Raw genomic sequence first — 27492 nt, 5'->3', positions numbered from 1 at the left:
GCGCTCTCCTGGGAGCCTGCACTGGTCTCCCTTTATCCTTAGGCACGGAGAAAGGGACTTTATCCCTCGTGAGCCTGGCAGTATACACTCCTTTCTCTATGGCTCAGGCCAGATAATGTAGTAAATCACGGAGGGCTTCCTGCAGGGGTAGACCTTGATGTTGCTTCAAGTAGGTGGATGCATGAGCATCTTGCTTTGCTAGACATCAGGCAGCGTATCCCTCACGCGGTCATTTCCTGTTTGCCAGCCTCTGTCCAGTGGCTGTCCTATTCCTCATGGAGCTTTCTCTCTGTCACCCCAGGCAGGGCTGGCCTCAGACGTTCTCTGGCCAAGTTGGAGTGGCCCTGGTTCCGAGCTGCGTGTTTTTGCTTCGGCTCCAGCTGCAGGCCAGATCTTTTATATAACAAGTCTGGGCTCCTTGCCACAGCGAGACAGAGGTCAGCGATGTGCCTCCATGGGTCTGGCAAGGCCCAGCCCTCGAGCTTTCCTCTTTCCCGGGATGGGCTCCAGCCCTCGCTCGAGGAACTCTTAGCAACCTGTCAATATTGTGGCTGCAGGCAAGAGGTGGGAGGATTCTGATCAGTGTAAGCATCCAACCCCAAGTATGTGCTCTGCCCATCTCCCAAGCCTGCTCTTCAGGGAAGTTTCTGCTCCTAGGCTTGGGTTCCACTCAAATTACTGCTTGAGGCTCCTGTGCCTGGCACAAGCTGCCACATTTAGCACTGGCATTACACTGTGAAAGCTTTAGGCTCAACTGCCATCTCCCCAGAAGGCCTTGTGCATCCCTTCTGTACAGCGAGAGATCACCCAGGAGGATGGCTAAAGAAGAAATCTTCAGGAAATGTGGAGAAGGGAAAGGGGAGTGGAGAATCTAGATCTATTAAGGTCTTTGAAAGCATGCCTCTGTGTATGTGTGTGTGTCTGTGTCTGTGTGTGTGTGTGTCTGTGTCTGTCTGTCTATCTGGTTGGTTTGCTTGTTGGGTTGTAATGCTGGAGATAGAGCTTAGGGCTTCAGGCAGGCAAGGCAAGTGCTTGTGCTCTACCACTGAGCTACATCCTGAGTTCATTAAAAGCTTTTCAGCTGTTAGGAGTGGATGGATGCCAGACCTTTCCCAGTCACTTTGAGCAAGCCAGCTATTCCTACCCTGCCCCTCACTCGCACCCTTTCTCTCCTAGCCACAGCAGTGAAACATTCCGTGGTCTGCTTCATCCAGCCTAATGACGACAGCCTAATACTTGTTAGTGTTCTCCTGGGTGCCTAACCTCCCTGTGTTGGAGGCTATGCCATTGCTGACACTCCCAGGGATGTGCTTTTCAGTTACGGCTGAGGCTAAGCAGCTCTTTCCCAGAACCTCCCCTAGAGGGCTTTGCTTCTTCCAAGCCAGTGTCAGAGCTAGGCCTCAGACCCAGAGCACCTGCCATTAGAGAGCTGGGCGTGCTGTGTGCTCCAGGCCTGTTAGTGCATAGGGCAGAAGAGACTGAAGAACGCTCAGCACTTGGGTCTATGGCAATGCTGTAATCCCAGGATCCCCTTCCTGGCCATGTCCATGCTTTCAGTCAAGTACAAGTCAATGTTCAGGCAACCATAGATTGAGTAGGAGCTAGGCTCCTCACATATGAGGTAAGAGGAACAAAAACAGCTATTCTGGAAAGGAGGAAGGGGTGTAACCGGGACACCTGGGGAGGGGCCACAGCTTAGATGCTTGTATCTTTTTCAATGTTGGGGATGGAACCCAGGGCCTGCACATGCTAGCCAGATGCTGTACTTCTGAGCTAGACTTCCAGCCAGCTTGTTTTGAGCCAAGAGGGCCAATGTGAAAGGTGTGAACAGGTGTTTCCAGCAGTGGCTTCCTGAGACAGGGCCAGCGAGAGCTAGGGAGTCAGTCCCCCAACACCACTTCCTGTGGCATCTCCATCTTCTGCAGGAAGTCCTGTGTCTGAGAGGAGTTTTTCAGAATTGTCTCAGTTTATTTGAGTGTTTTCTCTTCTGTGGCCCAGGCCATCTGGGAACCCAGAGCTGGCCACCAAGTGCTTTGAGTTGGCCTCTCCTAGTGGCTGGGCCCTGGCCAGGGCTCGTGATGGCAGCACATGCCAGTGGCTGTGGTTACCTCTCTCCCTTCTTACTGGGCAAAGTATATGAGCCTTGTACTCTTCTGGAGGGAGGAAGTGGGCTTCCCACAGCTGGGATGACTGTTTGAACAAAGTTCCCCAGCTGGTGGCATCCTTCCCACAGAAGGGACCTCGGGTACCTCCCCTGCCTGGCTCCACTCATACTCGCTTCTTTCCATCCCCATTTCTGCTTAATTGTGGGGAAACCTCTGTGATCCCCAGTCCTGCTCCCACTTACCTCTGACTTTTCTTTAGTCTTAAGTTCTTACCAGACATCGTCAGGGAGCATCCCAAAGGCCTGAGGCTGAGCAGCCTCCTGACTGGAGAGGACTTCCTTTCTGTCTTTCCTGCTTCAGGGGGAGGGGTCCTGCCTTTCCCTGAGTTGCTGCCTCAGTGTTCCCTGATGGCACATGACCCAGTGTGACCAGCATAGACCTTTAAAAAATTGTTTTGTTTTTTGTTTGTTTTTGTGGGCATAAGGGCTTGGGCACAGAGTCTGGTTTCCAAACTAGTGTCCAAGACCAGTGGCTCAGTGGATGGTTTGACAATACAACAAATACTTGAAAATGTGGCCATGATGGAAAATCTGAGAGTTATCCAGTCACTACTACGGTAGAAATGGCAGCTTTGGCCACCTACAGCCATAGTTCTGGTGCTGGCCAGTGGACCACCCTCCGAGCCTTTTTGTTTGGTCAAAGTCCTAATGGACTGGCTTCCTTCTGAACTGAGCTCAGCACGTGCCCTCTGACCTATATATATATCCCCAGTCAGGTCCTGGGTTGCTCTTTACTTCTGACAGGTACAGTGTGGGTAATGTTCCCAGGCCCCAGCCCGGCTCTGCGCATGGAGCATGCTCAGGAGCCAAGGTCACTGGAGACATTGAGGGCCTGGACTCTTCCCCTCCTGGTCATGACCTCCAGGTAGAAACTTAGCTGGGTTGGAGACCAAGAAAGACATCCCAGTGTGGAGGGCCCATTCTCCTTGCTTTGGTTGCTCTGTAGGCTCTGTGGGGAAGCTGTCTTCCTCTTCCATGCCCATCTATCCCTCCACATGCTGCCCTGGAATCTTATAATCCCTGGCAAGACAATCGTCCTCTACCCAGGCATGCATGGTTTTATACAGCAGCTGCAGACCTGGCTGCTCACTCATGGTTAGTAATCTTACCCCTCCCTCCCTCGCTCCCTTAGCCAGGGTGTGGAGAAAGTCCATTCTAGTGCCTGAGTCCCCTGACAAGCATGGATTTTTGGTCCCCTATGGCCAGACTCTCCTCCACACAAAGGGGCGTCTAGCATGACTATTTACACGGCTGCCCCACAGCTTGGCCTGACTCTATCCTGGTGACCTCCTTGAAGTGGATCTTAGCTGTGACTTTACTGTTCCCCAAGGAGACCATGATCGAGGCCTTTGTAGTGAGGCTCAGAAAGGAGGATCCTGAGCAATCTGGGGTACATTTCCCCCACTTGACATATCCACTGCAGCTAGAAAGGCAGAAAGCTGGACCTTTGTACCTGCCTGGCTTGACAGTACTCACACCAGCCTATAAACAGCTTTCAGTGGTGGTTGGCTTCTCTTAGCTCATAGCACCTTGCTCTAGCCTCTGCTTTAGTCTGTCTTCTTCTTCACATGACTTTATCCTCTGTATGTACCGGCTCCTTCAGCCTCTCTCTTACAAAAACACTCTGGCAAGGCAGGGATTGAAAGTAAGGCTCGCCCATCGTAGAAGGGAGAGAGATGAGTTTGTCTGGGTTGAGGGATGTGATGATTCCCATGGGCAGGTGGTGGATGCTGAGATAAAGTGATGGCGTCAGCATCACATGTACAGAGAGTACGCAGTAGTTTGTAGGAAGATGTTGCTCAGGAGAGGTCGGGAATGGATTAGGAAAGGAGATGATACCAACTCCTATGGTTTCCTCATCTTTCTTCCACTCCTGTACCAGTCTACACCTCCCTGTACGCCTTCACAGCTCCTAGGAGGAGGGAGCTGAGACATTTGTAGAGGTGTTAGTCGCCAGTTGCAACCTGACCCAGCATCCTTCTTGTCTTTCACCACCCACTTGTGAGCACGGTATCTTCAGTGGTGAGGAGGGAACATCACCCTCTTAGGTTTTGCCATCTCTCCTCTGTGGTCTTTGCTCCTTTTCCAGAGGTGACAGAGATGTGTAGGACTCAACTATCCTGGCAGCACTGGTGATCTGCAAGCTTGGTCTAGGCACAGCAGCAGAGGAGGACATGTGTATTACTGCAGAGTCCTAGTAGCTGATGGGGAGATAGGCTATGTTCTCCCTGTCAGCTGGTGTAGCTCTTCTGAGGTCTGATAGCCTGAGTTAGAGACCCGGGCATGTGGAAGGAGATCAGCTATTTGGTTTCCAGAGACTGTGAGAGCCAGCGTCACCTGAGGGCTTTGGGGTACACGCCTGCATTCCTGGCTGCTCTTTTCATAAAGGAAGAAATCTGGGAATGAAGCTGAGGATGCACTCCCTGGGGCTGCCAGTGGTCTCACCCTGGCTGTGGTCCACGGCCTGGGAAAGGTCCTGCTCGCGGGCAGCTGCAGACCGGAAGGGCCAGAAGCTCAGTCTGCAGCAGCTTCTCCAGTGCAGCTGTCGCACCAGGCCGTCTGTTCTCACAGTCCTGGCTCAGACTTGCCCTGCGAGCTCCTCTTAGCAGCTGTTGGGTGGTGAGGAGTCTTGTTTTCCCCTGATCCTCCCCCTCTCTCTGTGTACAGCAGCCTCTCAGGGGAGGTCAGCAGATCTCTTAGAGGAGCTGGTTCCCAGGCCCTGTGTTTTTGGCAGCTTGTGCATAGTAGTCAGAAGAGGAGCTGGTCCCACTAGAGCACTCCCCTCGGCCGCTCCCTTGGAATGGAAATAGGATGTTGGTGATGGGGAAGGATCTGCGCCTCTTGAGCTTCATGCTTGGAACCAGTAACTTCCTCTTTTAGTGGAGGCTCCTCCACTACCATCTCGGGTCCCCTGTCTTTGTGCAGCAGAGGGAAGGGAGCACATGGAATGTTCTTCCCCACGAGGAACAAAGAAGGACCACGGGGAGGAGGCATGAACAGACCAAGAATCAGTGCTGGATTCAGAATTCTGAAACGGTCTTTCCCTGCCTGTGCTGGAGGACTTTGGCATCCCTGACACTCTGCCTACGTGATGACACAAGCTTGCACGGTGGCATTAAACAGTTGCCACCTGCTTCATCCCGAGGCACCCATGGAGACATTTCTCCTGTTTCCTCTTTGGGATCCTGTATGATCACTTGTTTTCCCCAGGTTCCCAGGCACCTGGCCTTGGCTGGGTTCATGGGGAGAGAATAAAGGATGCAGGGCTTTTTGGAAACTTCCTGGGAGAGGGACAGCACTTGGCCTCACCATGGGAGTGTATCCAGACTGACTATAACATAGGTTTGAAAGGGATAAGGAAGGGCTGATGCAGCTCAGTCATAGAACACTTGCCTAGCATTTGCAAGGCCCTGGGTTCCATCCCCAGTACCAAACACTCAATAAAAAAAATAAAAGAGCCTTTAATCCCAGCACTCGGGAGGCAGAGGCAGGCAGATTTCTGAGTTCGAGGCCAGCCTGGTCTACAAAGTGAGTTCCAGGACAGCCAGAGCTATACAGAGAAACCCTGTCTCAAAAAACCAAAATAAATAAATAAAAGAGAAAGGAGGCCAGCACTGTTGGGCCTTGGGGACGGTTTCCTGGAGAGTAAAGATCGGGATGAGGCCACACACATGCTTCTCTTGCCCAAAAGGATAAAGTGGGCTGGGTGCGTCCATGAGGTTGATGAACAGATGTGAGGAGGCTGTACAGGTCGCCACCTCTATCCAGGAAACCGACCGGCTGTTTCCTGCCAGTGGAGCTGCCTGTCTCACTGCATGTCTTTCTACAGACACCCCTGTCCTGGCAAGAGCCAGAAGGTGAGCGGGCCAGCTTCTGCATGCACAAGCGATCAGCATCGTGGGGCAGCACAGACCACCGAAAAGAGGTAAATGCCTTCTCCCTACACCCTCCATCTCTTGGTACTATATAACAGTTTTATCCTGAGGATAGCTACACCTCCATCCTCTCTTCTTCCTGCTAGCCTTCTTCTGAGGGAGTGGCTCTTCAACCGGCTCCCAGGCTTCTAGTAGCTTGGGTGTGGGGCCTCAGACCCTTTTGCTAGAGAAACTCCAGGCAGTGGCTGCTGGGGAGTCCAGCCTGCAGGTTGGGAGAGCCGTTTGCTTAGTTCCTTTGAGGCTGGACTCTGGTAAGTGAGTCAGAGACTGAAGGAAGACAGGGAGCAAGGCCCTGGCAATCAGGAGCCCCCCAGCCTCGTTTGCTACTTAACCATCCACCAAGTTTCCTTTTAAAAGAAGAGAAAAACAATCCTGGGTTCCTAATACTTTTTCTTGGTCCTCCTCCCTCTGCCGCTGGGAGGGCTGGAGGCCCTGACACCGAGGAGAATTCCACAGGCTGGAATTCCAGGGCTTCTGAACCAGCTCCTTCTGACATGTCCTGTGGCAGCTCCAAAGGAAAGGTCAACTTAGCAGGACTCACCCCTGACCCATTCACAGAGGGAAGTTGTTTCTGCCCTCGGTGGTCACGCTCAGAGCGCTGAGAAAACGCACAACCACTGGACTGTAAGCTTCAAGCCACGTGGGATGTAAAACATTCTCAAAACCCTTAACCGGCAGAGTAAATGCATTCTGCCTAGGAAGGCTGGAGCGTCCTGGTCTCTCTGCATGGTCGGATCGATCCCCAGCAGCAAGTCTAAAGGCAGGCACATCCTTGGGCTGGGAGATGCAGCCCAGGGGCTAGTGCCCACCTTAGCATGGCTGAGGCCCTGGGTTCAGTCCCCAGCAGTGTGATTGCAAAGGGGCTAGAGAGGTGGCTGGAGAGGTGGCTCAGAAGTTAAGAGTGCCGCTCATTGCTGTTTCTGAGGTTCTGTCCCCAGCACCTACATGGTGGCACATAACCATCAGAAACTCCAGTTCTAGGGGACTCAGTGCCCTCTTTGACCTCCATGGACACCAGGCACACATGCAGGTAGGCAAGACACTCATACACATACACTAAATGCATTGAAAACAATAATTTAAAAAAGTAGTTTCTTAGCCAGGCAGTGGTGATGCACACCTTTCGTCCCAGCACTTGAGAGGCAGAGGCAGGCAGGTCTGTGGCCAGCTGGGTCTATGGAGTGAGTTCTAAGACAGCCAAGGCTATACAGAGAAACCCTGTCTCAAAAAACCAAAACCAATAAAACAAACAAATAAATAAGCAAATAAATAAAATATGCTTCTTCTTGACTGTCATCACAGCCTTTATGGCAGTGGGCAGCAAATCTACTTTCTGAATTTCATTAGGCTCCTTCCCATTCATAAAATTCTGCATCCTGCTCAGGGTATAAAGGCCCAGAATTACAAGTGTGATGGGAATCATATTTCAAAAGTGGTTGTCTGTTTATTTGTTTGGTTTAGGGATTGTTGGTGGGGGACAGGGCAGGATATTGCTGCATAGCTTAGTCTGGCCTCAAACTAAGACTTGTGACTCAGCCTCCTGAGTCTGGATTATCGTAGGCTTGATCCTCCAGCACTACCGAAATGCCTGTGATACCCTGTATTGTTACAGGGCCTGGGCGTCTCCCTCTTTTCTTGGTATAATTTACCTTTAAACAAGTGGAAGGATTGGATGTCCATACGCTCTGGTCTCGGGGTCTTTGGGATACTTGAGGAAATCATTTGAGAAATGAAAGGTTATTGACCCTCGGAAATGCCACTTTCAGTCAGGTATGGAGGCAATGCCTATAATTCCAACCCTCAGGAGGCTAAGGCAGGAAGACTGTTGTGTTCAGCGCAGCCTGCGCTACACAGAAGGAGACCTGCCTCAAAATAAGAAAAAAGAAAAATCCAGCCAAGTTAGAGAGATGGCTCCACAGTTAAGACCATTCATTGTCCTTGGAAAGGACTAGTGTTCAGTTCTCAGCACCTATGTCAGACAGCTCACAGCCACATATACCTAACTCCAGCTCCAGGGGACCTGGGGCCTTGGTTTCTATGCTCACCTGCACATACCTGCACACATTGCACACACACCCACACACATGCACACAATTAAAAATGAGGCTTGGAAAATTTTTTTTAATTTTTTAGATTTATTTTAAATGTATGACTATTTTGCCTACATGTGTGTCTATTATTGTATGCATGGTTAGTGCTCACAGAATTCAGAAGAGAGCATTAGATCCCCTGGAATCTGAGTTACAGATGGTTGTAAGCGACAGTGTGGGTGCGGAGACTCGAACTCAGATCCATAGCAAGAGCAGTAAGTTGCAAGTGCTCTCAATCACTAAGCCATCTCTCCAGCCTCCTGAAAAGAATCCTTAAAAAAAGAAAAGAGGCTGGAGAGATGGCTCAGTGGTTGAGAGCACTCACTGCTCTTCTGAAGGTCCTGAGTTCAAATCCCAGCAACCACATGGTGGCTCACAACCATCCGTAATGAGATCTGACTCCCTCTTCTGGTGTGTCTGAAGACAGCTACAGTGTACTTACATATAATAAATAAATAAATCTTTAAAAAAAAAAAAAAGGAAAAGAAAAGAAAAGGCTACACATTGCCCCCCACCTTTTTGAGACATTGCCTTTTTTTTTCCCCAAGTACCCCTAACTGACCTGGAGCTTGTTAATGTAGAGCAGGCTGGCCTGCAACTTATAGAGACCTGTCTGCCTCTGCCTCCCAAGTGCTGGGATTAAACTGTATGCCACCATGCCTGCCTCATACACTTAGCGGAAGGGTGTCCCTCACAGTCCATAACCATGATGTTGTATGTTCTCTGTTTGGAGTCTGACTCATCCAGGACATCAGCTTTCAAGCATCCTCACTCTGCGACCCTTTGATACGGTTCTTCATGTTGTGGTGACCCCAACTATAAAACTATTTTTGTCGCTACTTCATAACTGTCATTTTGCTGCTGTTAGGAATCGTAATGCAAATGTCTGATATGTTACCCCCAAAGAGGTCGTGACCCACAGGTTGAGAACTGCTGATCTCTAGGGGAGGAATAACAATTTAAAAAATCAGGTCTAGCAGCAGGGTATCTAGCTTAGTGGAACCTCTGGCTGCCATGGGTTAGCACTGTTGGTGTCCATGTCCCTTTTAGGTATCCTCAGGGATGGGGGCCTCACCTAGGGAAGGAACCAGGATACTCCGGCTTTGCCTCATGTCCTTTCTCCCCCATCTCTTCTGCTAGATCACCAAGTTGAAGCAGCAGCTGCAGAGGACAAAGCTGAGCCGCAGTGGGAAGGAGAAGGAGCGGAGCTGCCCTGTCCAAGGGGACCATGCTGCGCTGGGAGCAGGGAGGGTACGCTGTCTCCCCTGACCTCCAGCTCCCCTGTCCTCCCTCATGGCAGGCTTCTGTGGCAATAGAGTTCTGTCTGTCTGTGCAGCACAGAGCTGCATAGATGCCTGTCAGGAGAAGTTTTAGTCCAAAGTTGGGCTCCGCTGCATGGCCTTGGAAGGCCTCACTGTGCTTAGTGTCTTTTTCCTCTGTCTCAATAAAGGCAGTGACACTAGCAGCATCTTCCAGGTGTCTAAGCTCCAACTCCTGGAGAAATTCCCTCTGAATCAGTTTGTTGGCAATATCCAGTTCACCCACCCCCCCACAACTTGGAAAAAAGGTGAAGAAAAACGCTTTATGGACATGATCATTCCCTCCAGTCATAGCTGATAACTGTCGGGGCTGAGTGTGGAGGGACATCATCTGATGGATTCATTTGCCTCTCTGTAGGCATCCCTTCCCAGCCACCCCCCAGGACCCCCTGTCCTGCGACTCAGCCCTTGTCTGCACAGAAGCCTAGAAGGGCTCAACCAGGAGCTGGAAGAGGTGTTTGTGAAGGAGCAGGGTGAAGAGGAGCTGCTGAGGGTGAGTGGTGGCTGCCCCGACGGTACTGACCGGCTGCTCCTGCATGAGGACAGACGGCAGTGCCACTCTTTGGGGACTCTCAGGCTGTGGCTCTGGAAGCAACAACATGTAAACACCGCCTTCCAGAAGTACACAAATGGAGCTCGTTTGTCTCAAGTGAACTTAAGCTCGGGGGCATCAGGGGTAGGTGGGTGTCACTAGGGAAGGCCGTGTGGTAGGGACACAAAAGCAGCTCAAGGAAGGGAGCATAGTCTGCCTCCCAGTCCCAGGTGTGGTAGGCAGTCATGGTAACAGGGTGAGGCAGGAGGTCGAGGGGCATCTGTGGCCATGACACAGAAAGCAGCAAGTGCTTGGCCTCAGTTTGGGTTTTTCTCTTTACTCAGTGTGGGACCCCTGCCTGGGACGGGGCTGTGTCCTTTATGATGGCTCTGCCCAGCTCAGCTAACCTGATTCAGGGAGTGCCTCACAGACATGCTCAGAGACTGTTGCTGCTGGGATGTTAATGTCCATAAAGTTAGATTAGCTGTCACAAATGAGCACAGAGAGGGCCCCTGCTAGGAGGAAACCATCAGCTGACTGGCCACCCTTACCCACACGTGCCCAGCTTACACTACCTTACTCTCAGTCACTACATCCCTCCCCGTGTCTCACTACTCACAGGCACCCATCAGTCCTTCATGTACAGTTGCCATATGCAGTCTTCCTCCATCCCACGCCCAGGCAGAATCACCAGCCGCCTCCTTTGCCATCTCAGGACATCTTTATATTGGCACAGTTCAGTTAGGGAACGGCAGTTGAGCTGTATGAACATAATTTTGATGGGCACAAAAAAATTCCTCGGCTTGTTATTTCCCTACAGGCTAGTTTTTGTTTGTTTGTTTGTTTGTTTGTTTGTTTCGAGACAGGGTTTCTCTGTATAGTCCTGGCTGTCCTGGAACTCACTCTGTAGACCAGGCTGGCCTCAAACTCAGAAATCCGCCTGCCTCTGCTTCCCAAGTGCTGGGATTAAAGGCATGCGCTACCACCACCTGACTTGTTTGTTTATTTTTATGTGTTTGTTTGTTTGGTTGTTTTGAGACAGGGTCTCACTATGTCTGGCTGTCCTGGAACTCCATATATAGATTAGTCTGATCTTGGCAGGAAGGTCTCTGTGGGTTCAAGAGCACAGAGATCAACTCACAGAGATCTCGGTGCTGGGATTAAAGACATGTTCTACCACAGCCGGCTTCTGGCTGATTTTTAAATGGATGTATGGGCGATTCCTTATGCCCCTGAACACATGCACACACTAGTTCACTGGGAGACAAAATATCAAATATTTAAAAAGAAGGATGTGAGGTATTTAATGTATGATAACCATCTGCACGTTTGTCCTGCAGTGGCCTATAGCATGTGTGATGTTCTGGTACCTTGCCCCTATTATGTCACCCTGTGTATCAGTCACCTTTGTGTCCAAGAGCCTCGTACATAGAGAGGCACTGATCACATCACACAAATGAACGTGACTCTAGTAGAGAGGGTTAACAAGTCTCGAGGAAAAAGAACAAAAGTACTCTAGGAGAAACAGTTTCTCCTAGGCTGCAAGTTGTCAGGAAATAAATGGCTTGAGGAAGTGGCATTCTTCTGTCCTCGAGGCTAAGAGAAAAGGTACAGGGAGACCCCTGAGGGTCACTGCAATGTCACAGGCCTGAGAAGACCCTGGACTGAGTCTCTTCTCTTTCCTCATCAGATACTTGAGGTCCCTGATGGGCACCGTGCCCCAGCTCCTCCACAGAATAGCAGCTGTGACCATTCCCTCCTTTTGGAGCCAGGCAACCTGACCAGCTCTCCCTCCGTGCCACTGGCATCCCCCCAGCCTCCCAGCCAGGCCAGCCGTGAGGAGCACCAGGGTGCCACTGAGGAACTAGCATCCATCCACAGTAACAAAGGTAAGTCATGGAACCGGAGCACTAGAGCTGGCTCTAGGCTATAGCAGGGGCTCCACTGATCTTTGCTGTGAAGCATCCAGGCCTAGCATTCTGAACCAACCAGCTCTGTGTGAGTCAGTTCTGCACACTATACCTGTGATAATAACGGTCCTTACAGCACTCTGACTCCATGTTTATATTATAAAGTCTCTTACCAAAAAGAGCAGCCTTTCCCATCCCTGTTATTTGGCTAAGGTTCAGGCTGCCAAGGTAGAAAGCTAGCCCATCTGTGTTCAAGGGTCCCCTTGACTCATCCAGCAAGACCTTCAAGGCAGTCACAAATTAGATAAGAGAATTATAGTCTCTTATTCAGGGTCCTGCATGTATGACCCAGACTGATTCCACAGATTTTTGGTTCTAAATCCCTAGTTTTTCCCATGTAGGACTTGGCTTTCTACTTAGAATAAGGCAGGAATCCTACTAACACCCAATGTTAGAAAAAAACGGTTGCCCACAACACCTGACTTGTTCTTAGTAACCTCATGAGCTAGGCTAGTCAAGGGCATCATTTAACAATACACACAGGAAATAGACAGCACAGAATGGGAAGGAAGAAGTATAAGAGAAACACAGATAAAGTCAATATTTGCAGCCTAGGCAAAGTGCAGTCACAGGATGGAAAGTGAGAGAAATGTTATCCTCTGAGTGGGGCAGAGTCAAGGTTGCTTCTTGGAGTTAATACAGGAATCCTCTCTGCAAGGAGGGGCTGCCTTTCCAAAATACAGATGGGATGAAGCTATGGTGCTCCTTGGGCAGGGCACTGGCCCCAGGAGAAGGCAGAGGACAGCAGGTATTTCCTTTATGTCAGAGATCCAGGCATTCTCTTTGCTCTGGGAATACAGGATTAAAAGGAATCTTCTCCATCAATTCAGCAAGTTTTGTCCCCTTTCATGGTGCTACTGGAATAGGACCCATGGCCTCATGCTGTTTAACACGTGCTCTACAGCTGGGCTACAGCCCCCATCTCCAGTGGTGTGGCATGAAACACAGCAGCCCAAATAGCAGCACTACATGGCCCCGTGGTACAGAAGGCTTGAGCTAAGGAGAGTAGAGGTTTCCCTTGGTCTCCACTGACTCAGCCCTGCTCTCTCTCTCTAGCCTCCTCTCCAGGCCACCCAGCCTTCCTAGAAGATGGCAGTCCATCTCCAGTCCTTGCCTTTGCTGCTTCCCCTCGGCCCAATCACAGCTACGTCTTCAAACGGGAGCCCCCAGAAGGCTGTGAGAGAGTGCGTGTGTTTGAGGAGGCCACGTGAGTGCATCCCATGGATGAAGCATGGGAGGGAGGGAGGGAGGGACACTATGGAAGGGGAGCCCGTGTTGTCCCACTGTTCAGGTCCTTCTTCAGTCTCCAATCTCTCCAGTCTAGAGAATCTAGAGGTTGTCAACATTAGACTATCGGTCTCGCAGATTTTCCATGATCAAACTTGTTGACATTGCCTACTCTGAGCACTTAAATCTTTGCTTATCATTATCTCCATAGAAACCTGCTTTCTGCCCACACGCCAGCCACAAGCGCAGCGGGAGCTGGAAGGGAAAGAGATCTGAAACTTAAGCCTTTTGTTCCTTCTATTTTTTTTTTTTAACCATCCCTGGGGAAAGTGTGAGGACTTGCTAGACCATGATGGGGGGTAGAGGGGGGAGTGTGAGGACTTGCTAGACCATGATGGGGGGGGAGACGGGGGAGGGAGGTGCAGAGACAGAGATACAGAGAGAGAATGAATATGAATGAGCGAGAGAGAAAATGAACACACCAGTATTTCTTTACCCCCTGGCTGTTCAGTTCCAGTGTTGTAAACTTCCAGGGAGAAATTTCTAATTCTTGCAAGAAAGAACTTTGGAATATTCTCAAGTCATATTGGACGGTTCAGGAGCCAGACACTGATCTCTTTACCATCCGTGTGGGGTTTGACCATGGCCTTTCCTGAGTCCACCCCAGTCCCCTTTGTAGGCCTGAGAGAGCTTGCTCTATTTTCTCCTGCAGCTTTATATTCGTTTAGGCAGATTCACACTGGAAGTTGTGGTTTTGATAGCAGCCAGGAAGTTTAGTCATGGTGTGGGAGTAAAGATTTGGCTAGGTGTGGGTTTGGGCATTGAGGGCACCATTTATATCTCAGCTGAGGGAGAGGACAACCCATGGGAGTAGGCATTTTGGAAAAACAAACCCACTGTCAGCAGGTCTTCATTACCATTCCCACTGCTGCCTGGTGTTCTCCTGACTTCTGGTCCTCTGAGGCACTGTGGAGGAAGGAGGTTTTGTTCCACAATTTATGCAGGCTTGTAGCTTTCCTCTCTCTCCCATAGAGGCAGGTAGAAGTGAGGCTGTGACTGGTCCTCATCTGTCACAGGCTCATGAAGCTAGGGCAGCCTCCCTCCCAGTCATCTCTGCTAGCTTCCCACTGTGTTAGACCTTTAAGGAAGGTGGTGTTGATCAGTTATTTCCTAAGAACTCCTGGGCTTTCTTCAGTCAGCAGCTTTCCTCCTGGGAAGCTCCTGATGGGTATATGCTTCTGTATTGAGGAGTAGAACCCAAGCCTTACACATTTACTCCCTAGCCTGAGACGTTTTTTAGTTGTCATAACTAGGGAGAAAGGGACATGATCCTGCTGAGATCTAGTTGGTACAGTCCAGGGATGCTGTTAAATGTCCTGTGACTTGTAGGGAAGTGTTCTCTACCGTGACCCCTGCAGCAGGAAATCATTCAACTTTGGATGTGAATAGGGTTAAGGCTGAGAACCTTGCTTCAGGCAAAACCCACCACAGCAGCAATGAGACCCGAGAGGCCTCAAAAGTGGCAGAGCTTTCCAGGTTTTGACCAGGTTACTGCCCTTTTGAGCAGGGACCCAGCTCCCCAAACGCCCTGCTGAGGCAATCACCCTTCCAGCTCCCCAGGGACCCTGCTCAGGCAGCCCCCCTTACTTCGCTGACTATTTTTCTTGTACTTATGTGTCTGTGTCTCTCTCCATTCCTCAGGTCCCCAGGTCCTGACTTGGCCTTCTTGACTTCCTGTCCTGACAAGAACAAAGTCCATTTCAACCCGACTGGCTCCGCCTTCTGCCCTGTCAGCTTGATCAAGCCCCTCTTCCCCAGTATGGGCTTCATCTTCCGTAACTGCCCCTCCAGCCCTGGCTCTCCTCTTCCCCCTGCCAGCCCCAGGGCGCCACCTCGGAAGGATCCAGAAGCTTCCAAGGCCTCCTCACTGCCATTTGAGCCATGGCAGCGCACCCCACCATCAGAAGAGTCTGTGCTTTTCCAGAGCTCCTTGGTAGTCTGAGTCCCCCAGGCCCCTACCACACTTTACCATGGAGACTAGTGCCTTGGCGGCAAGCTCTTCGTTAGCTTCCCAAGCTGGGGGATGGAGGAGCCCTTCCTTCCCTCTTGGCCTTTGAGCACTTTCATTTATTGTGTCAAAGCCCCAGGTCCTTTGGTGGACATCAGCCCTCCACAAGGGAGGAGACTTACCTCCTCCACCAGCAGCAGGCAGCTCACAACTTACACTTGTGGACCTGCGCTTTCCCTCACCTGCCAGAAGGTCTTGAATCTTCTAGCCCAGGCTGTGAGTCCAGATGACTTCTAAGAGGCTCTTGTCATGGAACAGTAGGCTGTGGCTGAGAGAGGGGAGGTGCCACAGGCTTCCTGACAGCTCCACTCTAGAGACACAGAAAGGCAGACCAGATGCCTCCCTCCTAGAGGAGCTGACCAGAGCGGCCCTCGGGGCCAGAACACTTGACCAATCAGCTGTTGGCAGGGGACCACGAGATTTCCCAAGTGGCATTTTCATCTCAGTTTTACCCTGACTAAAGATTGTCTTAGGCAGCATCCCAGCCCCAAATGAATAGTGGGAAGAGGGATCTGGCATTCCTTCAGGGGGCATGCAGCAGGCCCCTACTCTCCACCTGCCCCAGGGGGCATGCAGCAGCCCCCTACTCTCCACCTGCCCCAGGGGGCATGCAGCAGCCCCGTACTTTCCACCTGCCCCAGGGGGCATACAGCAGCCCCCTACTCTACACCTGCCCCAGGGGGCATATAGCAGCTCCATGCCCTCTACCCACCCCAGGGTTGGGTTGAATTAGAAAAATGCCTATTTTTCTTGTATCGATGTAGAAACTCTATTTTCTCCCAAAGACACTATTTTTGCAGCTATTTGAAGTTTGTATATTTTCCGTATTGCAGAGCTTACACGAAATTGAAGAATGTTAATGTTCAAGGTTTCATATCTTGTGTTTAGAGGTTATTGTGGTTTTGTTTGTTTATTTTTTGCAGATCTTGATTTTAATAGACCAAATAAATATTCCAGCAGTTTGGGTTTTCTGAATACCTGGGATGGGAGGAGTGAAGTAGAGTGGAAGGTATTGTATCCATCACTGTATCCTGTCTTCAAGAGAAGGAACTTCCATTTAACGTACAATGGTCTAGTTGCTGTATGGATGGGCCTTGCTAGAGACTCTTCACAGAGACACACTAACATGACATCTTGTGTAGAATGGAGAACGTGATGTGTCCTGCAAGTGGACATGGAAGTCACTAGGGAAGGGGCCCATCCTAATAGGAGTCCCCAAAGGCTCCTGAGCGACAGTGGACTTGAGAGAGAACATGAAGCCGGGTGTGGTGGCGCACGCCTTTAATCCCAGCACTCGGGAGGCAGAGGCAGGCGGATTTCTGAGTTTGAGGCCAGCCTGGTCTACAAAGTGAGTGCCAGGACAGCCAGGGCTACACAGAGAAATGAATACAACTGAAGGGAGACAGTCTGGCATTCCAGGGACTCCTTGTACTTGCAGGGAAAATGAGACTAGGAAACGGCTTGCAGCTGGAGCAGCGTTAAGGCAGTAGCTGCCATGCCTATCTGTGTTCCAGTGAGTACCCAAGGCAAGAGTGTGCAGCCTTGGACACAGAAACCCTTCTTGTCCTTTCATAGCCTCTCAGATGTAAGAGCTCTTAGATGTTTGAGCAAAGTGGGAATCACCATCCCAACATTCTGTTAGTGCGTGAAATTTATGAAGCATTTCAGCAAAAGGCATTTCTATTCTACTGGGGGGAATACAGTGGTGCAGTCATATCTGTCTCAGAAGACTTCAGACACGCCCCCACCCCATCCCCCACTCGCAGGCCAGGCTAACCCAAGTACTATCACCGGCAAACCAAATGAGAAGATGTAAGAGAATGTCATTGAAAATATGACAACCATTGGGTGAGAGAAGAACCATTCTGTGAGTGAAGGAATATCCACATAGCTTTTTCTAAAAAGACTGTACCAAGTCAGGGAGTAAGGATTGGCACCCTGATCCACTTCACAGCTGGTGCTTCCTAACCAAAGAGCCCCCCTGCTGGTTATCACCATTGATCTCACCTGAGGGGAGACTCAGCCAGGTGGTGGTGGCAACAGCACACATCTTTAATTCCAGCACTTAGGAGGCAGAGGCAGGTAGATCTCTTGAGTTCAAGGCCAGCCTGTCTACAGAGAGTTCCAGGACAGCCAGTGAAAATAAAAAACACGAGGGGAAAATCAACCCAGGTCAAGTGAATTGTTTGAGGTCCCAGTTGGAAAATAAAAGGCAGAAGTGGAATCCAGACTCACCCAGTTACTGTTTGGTTCCCTGGAAGTTGCTGATTCACTAGAAAAAAAACCAAAGACCAAGGAAGTAAACGTATAGTGACTCCCAGAAGGAGACACCAGGCAAGGGACAGACCCTATTTTCTCTTAGTCCTCCTAGCCCTGAAAGATGTCTGGCTTGTCCCCAAAGCCTTAGTGAGTCAGGTCCCCAGTGATGGGTGTGGTGCTGCCTGCCTTTCCTTCCTTTGCCTGAGGCCGTGCCAAAGGAGCAAGCCTGCTTAGAGGAAAGCAACCCAAGACCCACAACTGCCTGACAATTGGGACTGTTATTAGGTAGGGGACTTGGTGACCTGGTGTTAAGTCTTGCTTTTGCAATTCTAGCAAAGCAGGTGAAGACCCAACTGTTAAATCAGGGAGAAGTCCATGGATGAGACCAAAAGTAGGAAGAGGTGAGGTGTGGTGTGGTGTGGTGTGTGTGTGTGTCTGTGTGTGTGTGTTGCTTCATTGGAGAGTTGGAAGGTCGTGAAGAAAATTTACTTAAGAACTTGGAAGGGAGCGAGGCGGTGGTGGCGCACGCCTTTAATCCCAGCACTTGGGAGGCAGAGGCAGGTGGATTTCTGAGTTCCAGGCCAGCCTGGTCTACAGAGTGAGTTCCAGGACAGCCAGGGCTACACAGAGAAACCTTGTCTCGAAAAACCAAAAAAAAAAAAAAAAAAAAAAAAAAAAAAAAAAAAAAAAAGAACTCGGAAGGGAGGTAGAGAGAAAAGGATTGTAAATTCAACGTTATTCTCCTACATAGCAGATTCGAGGACAGCCTGCACTACATGTGATTATGTCTTTTGTTGTTTTTTTTTTTTTAAAGGCATTTCAATAAAGTTGAATTTTTCACCTCGAAGAGGTGAGGAAATACGATTAGAGTTGAGAAAATATGATGACTAATACTCCAAACTTGCACAGCGCACTTAACAGTTTATAAAACACTTTGGTAAACCTTAGCTCATTTAATCCTCACACCGTTCAATGAGTGACAGGGTGGTTATTACTAATTACCCCTGGTTTACAGAGCGAGAAAACAGTAGCTCGGAATTTAAGCAACACGTGATGTGCTGCCTCTAAGTGATAAGAGACCTGATCTATCACAGAGCCTGCCCGGTGGCTCCCTGCCCAAAGAAGAGGACCTGGACTTCTTAGCCAGGTCTTGAACACAGGGTAGACAGGGTTGGAGTGGCTAACGCTGGGCAGCGGCTAGAGGGCGCTACGGCTCTATGAAGCGTTCTTGGCGTTAGGACCCAGCCGAGGCCTGACAGCCAACTGCAAAAAAAAAAAAAAAAAAAAAAAAGCCTTTAATTCTCTCCTGGCCTCACCGCCTCTTTCTCCGCCCATCAGTCTATTTTCGCTCCGCGGAGCCAATTGATAACATCCACATACTTATACGTCATCACTATACGCCGCGTAATCGCCTAGGCCTCCCCACTGAGCTCCAGCTTGTAGATGTCCTCGGCGTTGCCTGATCGGAAAAACCTAAAAGAGGAGACAATAACCTCGATATGGCTGGCTTTCCTGGCCACCAGGAATGGAGCCAAGGTCTTAAAGCCTGCCTTCTTTCCTAGAACGCTCCTGCCGGGGCGGGAGGCATTTCCCTCTCGGAAGCTCTGAGCTGGCATATCAGGAGGTAGCTGCTCCGGCCTACGAGCCGGCGGTCGCACGCAGCTCCTATGAGGTCCCTGCCGCCGGCCGGCGATGTCCGCCTGGAGCTTTCGCCTTCGCCGCCGGTACCGCTACCTGCTCTGAACGGATCTTCGGCCGACTCGTCCGTGCGTCTCATGGCCGCTAGCAGATCCCTGGTGCCTGATCGGCTGCGCCTGCCGCTCTGCTTCTTGGGTGTCTTTGTCTGCTATTTCTACTATGGGATCCTGCAGGAGAAGATGTGAGCAGACCCTTGAGGGGGCGGGACTGCTAGCATCCCCCAGCCAGGGCCAGGATTCGGTCTCCACCGTCCATTTTACGGTCTAGTCTTCAGGCTTCCTGTGTCTGGTACAGGGTTTTCTCTTCTCCGGCTCGGCCCTCTGACCTTTTTTTGCACCCTGTTATTATGCATTGCTAGCTGAGCATCCTTGTAATTCTAAAATTTCAGGGCCGGCCTCTGGAGTTTTAGAACGCGATTCTTTTTTCCCTTTAGATATTTTTACTTTTGTTGATTCCAAGAGCGCTCCGTGACCTGAGCCAGGTCTTATTTTATTTTATTTTTAGAAAGCCCCGAGGTGTTTGCAGACCGTTAATCTTCTTGCTCTCGGTCTTGCTTTCTCTCTCTCTCTCTCTCTCTCTCTCTACGGGGGATAATTTTGTTCAACTGTCTGACTTTTACGGATATTTTTTCCTTAGGCTATGGTAGCAGTAGGTTGGCGTCTAGTTTTTAGGCTTAAATCAAATCTGCTCCTTTGGGTAAATGAGCTCAGTAATCCTTCCTAACTCTAACTACACCCACAAAAGCATGATATTTCCAAAGCTCTCCGTGGATCTGAACATACTTGATGCCACCGAGTAGCACACACTAATTGCTTTTTTATGTGTTTCATCTTAGCACAAGAGGGAAGTATGGAGAAGGACCCAAACAGGAGACATTCACCTTTGCCTTAACTTTGGTTTTCATCCAGTGTGTGATCAATGCTATGTTTGCCAAGATCTGTGAGTACCTCATAGTAATTTGTTGGGCTCACTCTCCTTTCTCCCATATTCTGGGCATAGACGTGGATTCATCTTTAAAAATCAAAGTTTTCCCTACCTCCACACCCTTGAGTATTTAAACAGCTTCTCTACAGTCTGTAAAACCAATGGCTGTGAAATGAGATTAAAATATTAGGCCTCTAAATTATACCAACATTTGAGTTGAAGATGACTGGGCCGTCTATATTCCAAATCCCCATTGAAAGCCCTTAGAACATTTTCCTCTTTATCCCTTTGACTTTGCTTTGTGTGTCAGCTTCAAACATGTCTTTGTTCCTGTCAGTAGAGTTAAGCCATCCTTTCTTGAACTCAGTGAATCCCTCCCTCCACTCAGCATGTGGTTGTGTTAGGCTTAAGGGGAACTGGGACGATGAATAATTTTCAGAGATTTCCCAGCTTAAGAGGATAGAAATAGCGGTCTTAACTTTACAGGCAAGTTCCTTTCCTATGGCCTCAACTTTTTGCTTAGTGGTCCATCCTTGGCCTACCGGGTTTCTCTTGTATGTTTTGTTTGTTTTTGTTTTATTTTTTGTCTTCTCCCAGTGATCCAGTTTTTTGACACTGCCAGGGTGGATCGCACTCGGACCTGGCTCTATGCTGCCTGTTCTGTCTCCTATGTGGGTGCCATGGTCTCCAGCAACTCAGCCCTGCAGTTTGTCAACTATCCAACTCAGGTGAAACCTCAGGGTGAGATGAGAGTTGGCTCAGAAATTGTGTGGACAGGACTAAGGGGATCTTCTCTCCTCTTCCCCTCAGGTCTGTGACTTAAAGGAAACAATCCTAGAAGGCTAGGGATTGAGCTCAGTTAGTGGAGCTGGCTTAGCATGCGTGAAGACCTGGGTTCCATCCCAGCACTGCATGAGCGAGGCGTGGTGTCACATGCCTGCCTGCAGTCCTTGTACTTGGGAGGTAGAGGCTGGAGGGTCAGAATCAGAGGTTCATGATCATGTTCTGCTGTAGCAGTGTATCCGGTTCAAAGCCAGCCTGGGCTACTTGAAACTATGTCCCATACAAAACAAACCTTGAAACTATGTTCAAAATATAAATAAATGAAGGAAGGAAGGAAGGAAGGAAGGAAGAAATACTCAAAGCAGAGTATGCTTGAGAAAGAGTTTAGGACCTAGAGTTGGGTACAGGTTGGGTTTGGCTATGATAGGGCTGCCGCCTGAGGCCAAGCTGTGGGGTTGAGGGCCGATGCTGTCGCCTCTGAATGTGGCAGCGACATCCCTCCTGGGACCCCACAGATGCTCAGAAGTTATCTGCTCACTTTTATTTCAGGTTCTCGGTAAATCCTGCAAGCCAATCCCAGGTAAGCAGAGACTGTGAACTCTGGCTTCCTCTTCCTCCCCAAGTGACTCTGGGTGGCCCCTTCCCATCGGAGGTCTCCCTAGTGTCTTTCCTGTTGCCGGTGTTGCTTCCTGTGGTGTGCACAGGCCAAGTGGGAGCGAGAGGCTGACCTTGCCTGCCTTGTGTCCTCAGTTACTGTAGTGTCCCCCATGTTTTCATTATCACCACACACCCAGAATCCCGTGCGGGCCAGCTACCTCTTCCTTTCAGTGTCTGGTGTTCCCTCCCTTGTCCTCCGCCCTTCCCAGGTCCTCCCTGGACCTTTGACTTTTGTCCCCTCCCTTCCCCACCTGTGCACTACTCAGGCCCTGTTGCTCAATCATCTTTATCTGGGTGCCAGCCTGACACCCCTCCCACCTCACCCTCTGTAGGGCTTCTTTCTCAGACGTTTCTCCATCAGTCTTGACATGGCTTTCAGGAGGAGGGTGCTGGGGTCACTGAGACCAGTGGGACTTGAGTTTCACTGTCTTGTTTGCTTGTCTCTCTGTAGTTATGCTCCTGGGAGTGACGCTCTTGAAGAAGAAGTACCCGCTGGCCAAGTACCTGTGTGTATTGCTAATTGTGGCTGGCGTGGCTCTTTTCATGTATAAGCCCAAGAAGGTGGTTGGGATAGAAGAGCACACTGTCGGCTTTGGAGAGCTCCTTCTGGTATGCAGTCCTATTTTGAAGGCAGCCCTTTCTAGCAGATTCCACCAAGGACAGCCCTTAACAAGGCAGGCAGAAAGCCAAGGGAGGGCGTGTTGTCCCCTGACTCCTTCCTGTTGCTGGTCTTTGCTGCAAGGTCCCTGACTCTGCTATGGCCACAACAAGGAGCCTGAAATATTTAGCCATAGCTAAGGAAGCTCTCCTGGAGAAGAGCGCTCTGAAGTCTGTGCCTAGATCCCTGTGTGAGCTCAGAGATACCGGAGAGCTGAGGAGGAAAGGATGCAGTGTGCGTCCCTGGGTTTCCAGGCAACACAGAAGCCAGACTTGAATGAACGGCAGCTGTCGTATAGTGTTAGGCCCTGTCCCAAGTGCTTCACGTCGTCGCTGATTTACTCTTTCAACAGTATTCTAACACAGTGTTATCTCCCATTTTATAAATGAAGAAACTGAGGGGAGGCTAACTCACTTGATCACTTAAGTGGCAGTCAGGGTTCCAGGCCAGGCAGTCTGATCACAGAACCTAGGCTCTGGAGTATAGTTCTCGCCACCCCCACCTCCCAACCACTTTTTGAGACAGGATTTCTGTGTATAGACCTGACTGGCCTCAAATTTTAAAGATCTGCCTGTCTCTGCTTCCTGAGTGCTGGGATTAAAGGCGTGCACTACCACTACCCTGCAGTAAGAACACAGTCCTTACTGAGCCAGAAAGCTAGCCTGCAGAAGAAGCAGCCCTTGCCCAACTCCCTGGTTCAGTCCCTGTGCACCTACAAGGCTTTGACACTGAGAACTGGTGGGCTTCCTGTTCTACTCTGATTACAGCCCCATTGTGACCAGTCTGGTGCCTGCCAGGAAAGAGGCTGGCACAGTCTTTCTTTTTTTTTCTTTCTTTTTTTTTTTTTTTTTTTTTTTTTGGTTTTTTGAGACAGGGTTCCTCTATGTAGCCCTGGCTGTCCTGGAACTCACTCTGTAGACCAGGCTGGCCTTGAACTCAGAAATCCACCAGCCTCTGCCTCCTAGGTGCTGGGATTAAAGGCGTGCGCCACCACGCCCGGCTGACACAGTCTTTCTACCCCTGCACCTGACTGTAGGCAGTGTAATTCTGAGGACTCTGTCCAGGGCTGTGGAGGCACCCTGCTGGCCAGCTCACTGCCGGCTGCTCTTCTTCCTTTCCCAGCTCATGTCTCTGACCCTGGATGGACTGACAGGTGTTTCCCAGGACCATATGCGGGCTCATTACCAAACAGGTTCCAACCACATGATGTTGAACATCAACCTTTGGTCCACGTTCTTGCTTGGTGCTGGTAAGGAGCCATTGTGTTGTTCTGTGCACAGATCACCAGAGGGCAGACTCCTCTCATCCAGTAATCCCTACCCTAGCTTGGCCTCCAGTTGTTAACTTCCTTGCAGGACAAGGGCCCCACTTAATTCCAAAATGTCCTACTGTCTAATGCCTGAGAGACCTTCCTGGAAAGACCAGTGCTGGCAGTATCTCTCCTCTCCCTATTACTAACACTGTAGGGGTAGACATGTTCCAGCAGTCGAGAAGGCACACGGTGAAACACACAGAGATAACTAGGAACAGTCTTTCTCATGAGGTAGATGAGACATGAGTACAGTGCTTGCCGACTTACGAGGGCACTGAATGGAGCTTACAGATGACGGCCTTTACTTTGGAGACATCTGAGCACACATAGAGAGTATTTTTCATGTAACACACTGGGATAATGGAGAAGACTATTGGTGCTAGAGGTGACCGATTCCCGGAGCTTCCTTGAGCTGCAGACCTGTGGGTCACTGTCTGCAACATCTAAGGATGCCTGCGTTCGATCACTTTTTAAATTGCTGGTTTGGTTTTGTTTTTAAAAATTTATTTCTTTTATGTACACTGTCTTCAGACACAGCAGAAAAGGGCATTGGATCTCATGACAGATGGTTGTGAGCCACCATGTGGTTGCTGGGATTTGAACTCGGGACCCCTGGAAAAGCAGCCAATGCTCACTGAGCCATCTCTCCAGCCCACTGGCTTTGGATTTTACTTTTGTTTTTCTGAGGCATTTTCTCACTCTAGTTCAGGCTAACCTAAAACTCACAATCCGTCCAGTCTCAGCTTCCCAGACTCTGAGATTATAGACACAAGCCAAACATACCCACCATCAGTCACTTTGGCAGAAGAAAACCATTAACTTCGAAGCCTTTCTTGGAAAATCAAGTTGGTTTCTGTAACTAGATAAGAGTTTGAGAAAGATGCATACCAGGCCAGAATAAACTCCACACATGGTTCCTTCTTCCCCCAGCTGCCCTCAAGTTGTTTAAGCAGGCTGCATGCAGTGTGCGGGTAAGCATAAGACATGCTGGTCACCTCTTCTCTTTTTAGGGATCCTATTTACTGGGGAGCTCTGGGAGTTCTTGAGCTTCGCCGAGAGGTACCCGACCATCATCTATAGCATCCTGCTCTTTGGCCTGACCAGTGCCTTGGGTCAGGTGAGTTCCTTGGAGGAGGCAGCTTGGCTTCCCTCCTGTGTGGTTCAGAAAGAATGGCTGGGAGCAGAGGGGAGCAGTTAGCCCTGGTATGGGTGGCGACCTCAGGGCTGTGCTTGGTCTCATTCTGCTTCTCTTTCTAGAGCTTTATCTTCATGACAGTCGTGTACTTCGGTCCCCTGACCTGCTCCATCATCACCACAACCCGGAAGTTCTTCACCATCTTGGCTTCTGTGATCCTCTTTGCCAACCCCATCAGCTCCATGCAGTGGGTGGGCACCGTGCTGGTTTTCCTGGGTGAGTTCTACCCAGAGGGAATGCCTGTAGGGGCCACAGAGGGAAAGCGGCAGAGACTTGCCTTGTTATTTACGGAAAACTTTCCTAAAGGAGAAGAGGAAGCATTCTTTGTAATGCAGCCTCCCTCTTGTGCATTCCATCTTAGTGATGCCCTTTAATGTCATGGGCTTTCAGGATCCTGAGTGGGACAAAGTCTGGTATTTACTCCCCTGCTAATGTGTGTGTGTGTGTATGTATGTGTGTTTGTGTGTGTGTGTGTGTATGTGTATGTATGTATATGTGTGTGTGTGTCTGTGTGTGTCTGTGTGTATGTATATGCATGTGTGTGTCTGTGTGTGTGTCTGTATATGTGTGTTTGTATGTGTGTCTGTATTTGTGTGTGTGTGTGTGTGTGTGTGTGTGTGTGTGTGTGTGTATGTGTGTGTGTCTGTATGTGTTCCCAGTGTCTTGGTGACTTTTCATTTGTTGGCATTCTCTTGTCTTTGAGGAAGCTTTATACAACTATTCATCCAAAGTGTGTTGTGCCCAAAACTGGGCGCAGTGATGCCCACCTTTAATCCCAAAGCTTGGGAAGCAGAAGCAGACAGAAAGGTCTCTATTGACAGAGTGAGTTCCAGGAAGCTAAATCTATGTAGTGAGACCTTGTCTCAAAACAAACACAAACAAAGCAAAGTTGGTTGCATCTGAAGCCCCACCTTGGGGAAGCTAAGCTGAGTTCCTTAGGCCATTGGTAGGCTTCAGGTCCTCCTGTGGAACTTAAGTAGCTTTTCTCCTTTCCATAGGTCTCGGTCTTGATGCCAAGTTTGGGAAAGGAACAAAGAAGACCTCCCACTAGGAAGAGAGAGGCCTCCTCTACTCCAGAAACACTTAAATTATTATCTCGAACAGGGACATCTTGGAAAGATGGACTCAGTCATGATAAGGGACTGGGTTCCAATCTTTTTATAAAAAAAAAAAAAAAAAATCAAAGGAAGCAAGATGGAATATTCTAAACAAAGCGCTTAGGGTTTAACAAGATGTGTTGCTAATTTCTGATTTTGCACAAATAAAGAGAAGAAAGGCAAGCTGGAAGTGCGAGACCCTGCTGCTGCTCGCTGGGCTGGGCTGGGCTGGGTGAGACTGGGTGGTGAGGCTCCCCCCCTGAAGTGCACAGAAGTGTGTGTGAGCAGGGGGAGCTCTGGGAGTTGGCAGGATTGAGCCAGCAGCCTCTGTTCCCACAGGCGAGCTCTAAATATGCTGAGACAGGTGGCTGGCCCTGAGAGCCAGGGGATGTAAAATCACTTCAAAGCACGGAGGCAAAATGAGTTGCCAAAAAAAAAAAAAAAAAAAAAAACCCACCACCACCAACAACAAAAAAAAAACCCGAAAGGTGTGTTCTCAAGGAACACCTTGAGGTTGAAATGGGCCCAGGGCCTTAGAATCTGCTGGCTTTTGTCTTGTCCCCCACTGCCACCCCTCAGCCAGAACTTAACCCAGAACCTGTACGTGAATCATGAACATGTTTCCAAGGTCCCTGAACATGCTTTCCCCGATTTCTCCCTCCCTCCCTCCCCTGTCCACCAGGCCCCCCGGGGAGCCTGGATTCATTCCTCCTATTCCCCTACCCCCCTCGGCAGAAGAATCTCAGTTCTCTGCCGTTCTAGCGTGCCAAGGTGTCACCATGCCAGCTTCTGCCTGTTGAAAAGGACGCTGGCGGAAGGCAGGGTAGCTGAGTCCTGGCTCAGAGCAGCTGTCAAGTGCTCTGGGTGGTAAGGGGGTTGGGGGGGGGGGGAGAAGGAGGAGCATGGAGCAGAGCCACCTGCCCACTGCTGCCTTCAGAGCTAGATCACAATCCTCCAAGGACCAAACTTTACACATGAAAGTGCATTGCCACCAGCTGCAACTTTCTTTCCATCTGTTGCAGCCCCCACCCCCCTTGGTTCTCCAGATGGGAGCCTGGCCTCCTTCCTGTGTGCTGCCGCAACTGCACCCTCTGCACAGCCTCCTAAACCCTTCCCTACTCAAGCTTCCTAGGGGCTGGGGTATCACAAAGTCCCATCTCTAAGCTCCTCTTCTTTTGAACTCCTTTCTTTTAGGGAGTTTTAAATCCATTTGGTGGAATTGACTTTTTCCTCTACCTCTCTCCCTGTTGGTTTTTGTTTTGTTTCGTTTTTTTTCATCATGCTGAAAGTGGTTGGCACTCACGGAGCCTTCCTGGGTGTTCTTCTGTGGGTCAGATGGTGGTTAGATCCTGTTGGCAAGGCCAGGGCCTCACAGGTGGCCAACATCTGTGTCTACTGTTCTAACAAGAAACATCAGTTTCCCGGCCACCAAACTTGCCCCTTTCCACCACTTTCTCCATGCCATTTAGCTGTCTTGAAAGTGTCCTATGCTGGTCACCGAGACAAGACTGCTTTCAGCAGCTTGAGATTAAAAGGCTCATGGACTCAACTTGTCCTTCCAGCTGCGTGCTTGGGAGTCCAGTTCTTGGGCATTCCTGGCTGCT

The 27492-nt window shown here is 50.0% G+C and overlaps 2 protein-coding genes across 3 annotated transcripts in view; both read left to right on the top strand.

Annotated features, from left to right (window-relative positions):
- Fam117a (family with sequence similarity 117 member A) overlaps positions 1-16256 on the top strand; it is a 45330-nt gene extending 29074 nt beyond the window's left edge. Inside the window, exons 3-8 of the mRNA XM_021177542.3 lie at positions 5994-6089; positions 9330-9440; positions 9867-10001; positions 11731-11929; positions 13067-13217; positions 14939-16256. Coding sequence (XP_021033201.1) covers positions 5994-6089; positions 9330-9440; positions 9867-10001; positions 11731-11929; positions 13067-13217; positions 14939-15239 — 993 coding nt within the window. The 3' untranslated portion in view covers positions 15240-16256. The remainder of the gene's footprint in view (positions 1-5993; positions 6090-9329; positions 9441-9866; positions 10002-11730; positions 11930-13066; positions 13218-14938) is intronic.
- A 2794-nt stretch (positions 16257-19050) lies between these two features.
- Slc35b1 (solute carrier family 35 member B1) lies at positions 19051-26078 on the top strand. Of its 2 annotated transcripts, none has more exons than XM_021176473.3 (9): positions 19051-19443; positions 20098-20201; positions 20784-20914; positions 21519-21549; positions 22078-22235; positions 23407-23533; positions 24607-24713; positions 24854-25007; positions 25790-26078. In XM_021176473.3, the coding sequence occupies exons 1-9, from the start codon at positions 19232-19234 to the stop codon at positions 25840-25842; spliced, it is 1077 nt and encodes a 358-aa protein (XP_021032132.1). In that variant the 5' UTR covers positions 19051-19231; the 3' UTR covers positions 25843-26078. The 2 variants fall into 2 exon arrangements, with proteins under 2 accessions (XP_021032132.1, XP_029340085.1); XM_029484225.2 differs by having other exon boundaries at positions 19259-19443; positions 20809-20914.
- Positions 26079-27492: the final 1414 nt, after the last annotated feature.

This window comes from Mus caroli, unplaced genomic scaffold, assembly GCF_978045245.1.
Source record: "Mus caroli unplaced genomic scaffold, Mus_caroli_1 scaffold_13, whole genome shotgun sequence".
In the NCBI taxonomy this organism is placed as follows: Eukaryota; Metazoa; Chordata; class Mammalia; order Rodentia; family Muridae; genus Mus; species Mus caroli.
Note: the sequence above shows the minus strand (reverse complement) of the source record. Positions and strands in the feature narration are given on the sequence as shown.

Bases quoted from the DNA above. Each gene is read 5' to 3' on its own strand.
- Slc35b1 (XM_021176473.3), top strand. From the start codon at position 19,232: ATGAGGTCCCTGCCGCCGGCCGGCGATGTCCGCCTGGAGCTTTCGCCT. The intron at 19,444-20,097 runs GTGAGCAGACCC...GTTTCATCTTAG, and splicing joins GGGATCCTGCAGGAGAAGAT to CACAAGAGGGAAGTATGGAG. The intron at 20,915-21,518 runs GTGAAACCTCAG...CTTTTATTTCAG, and splicing joins TTGTCAACTATCCAACTCAG to GTTCTCGGTAAATCCTGCAA.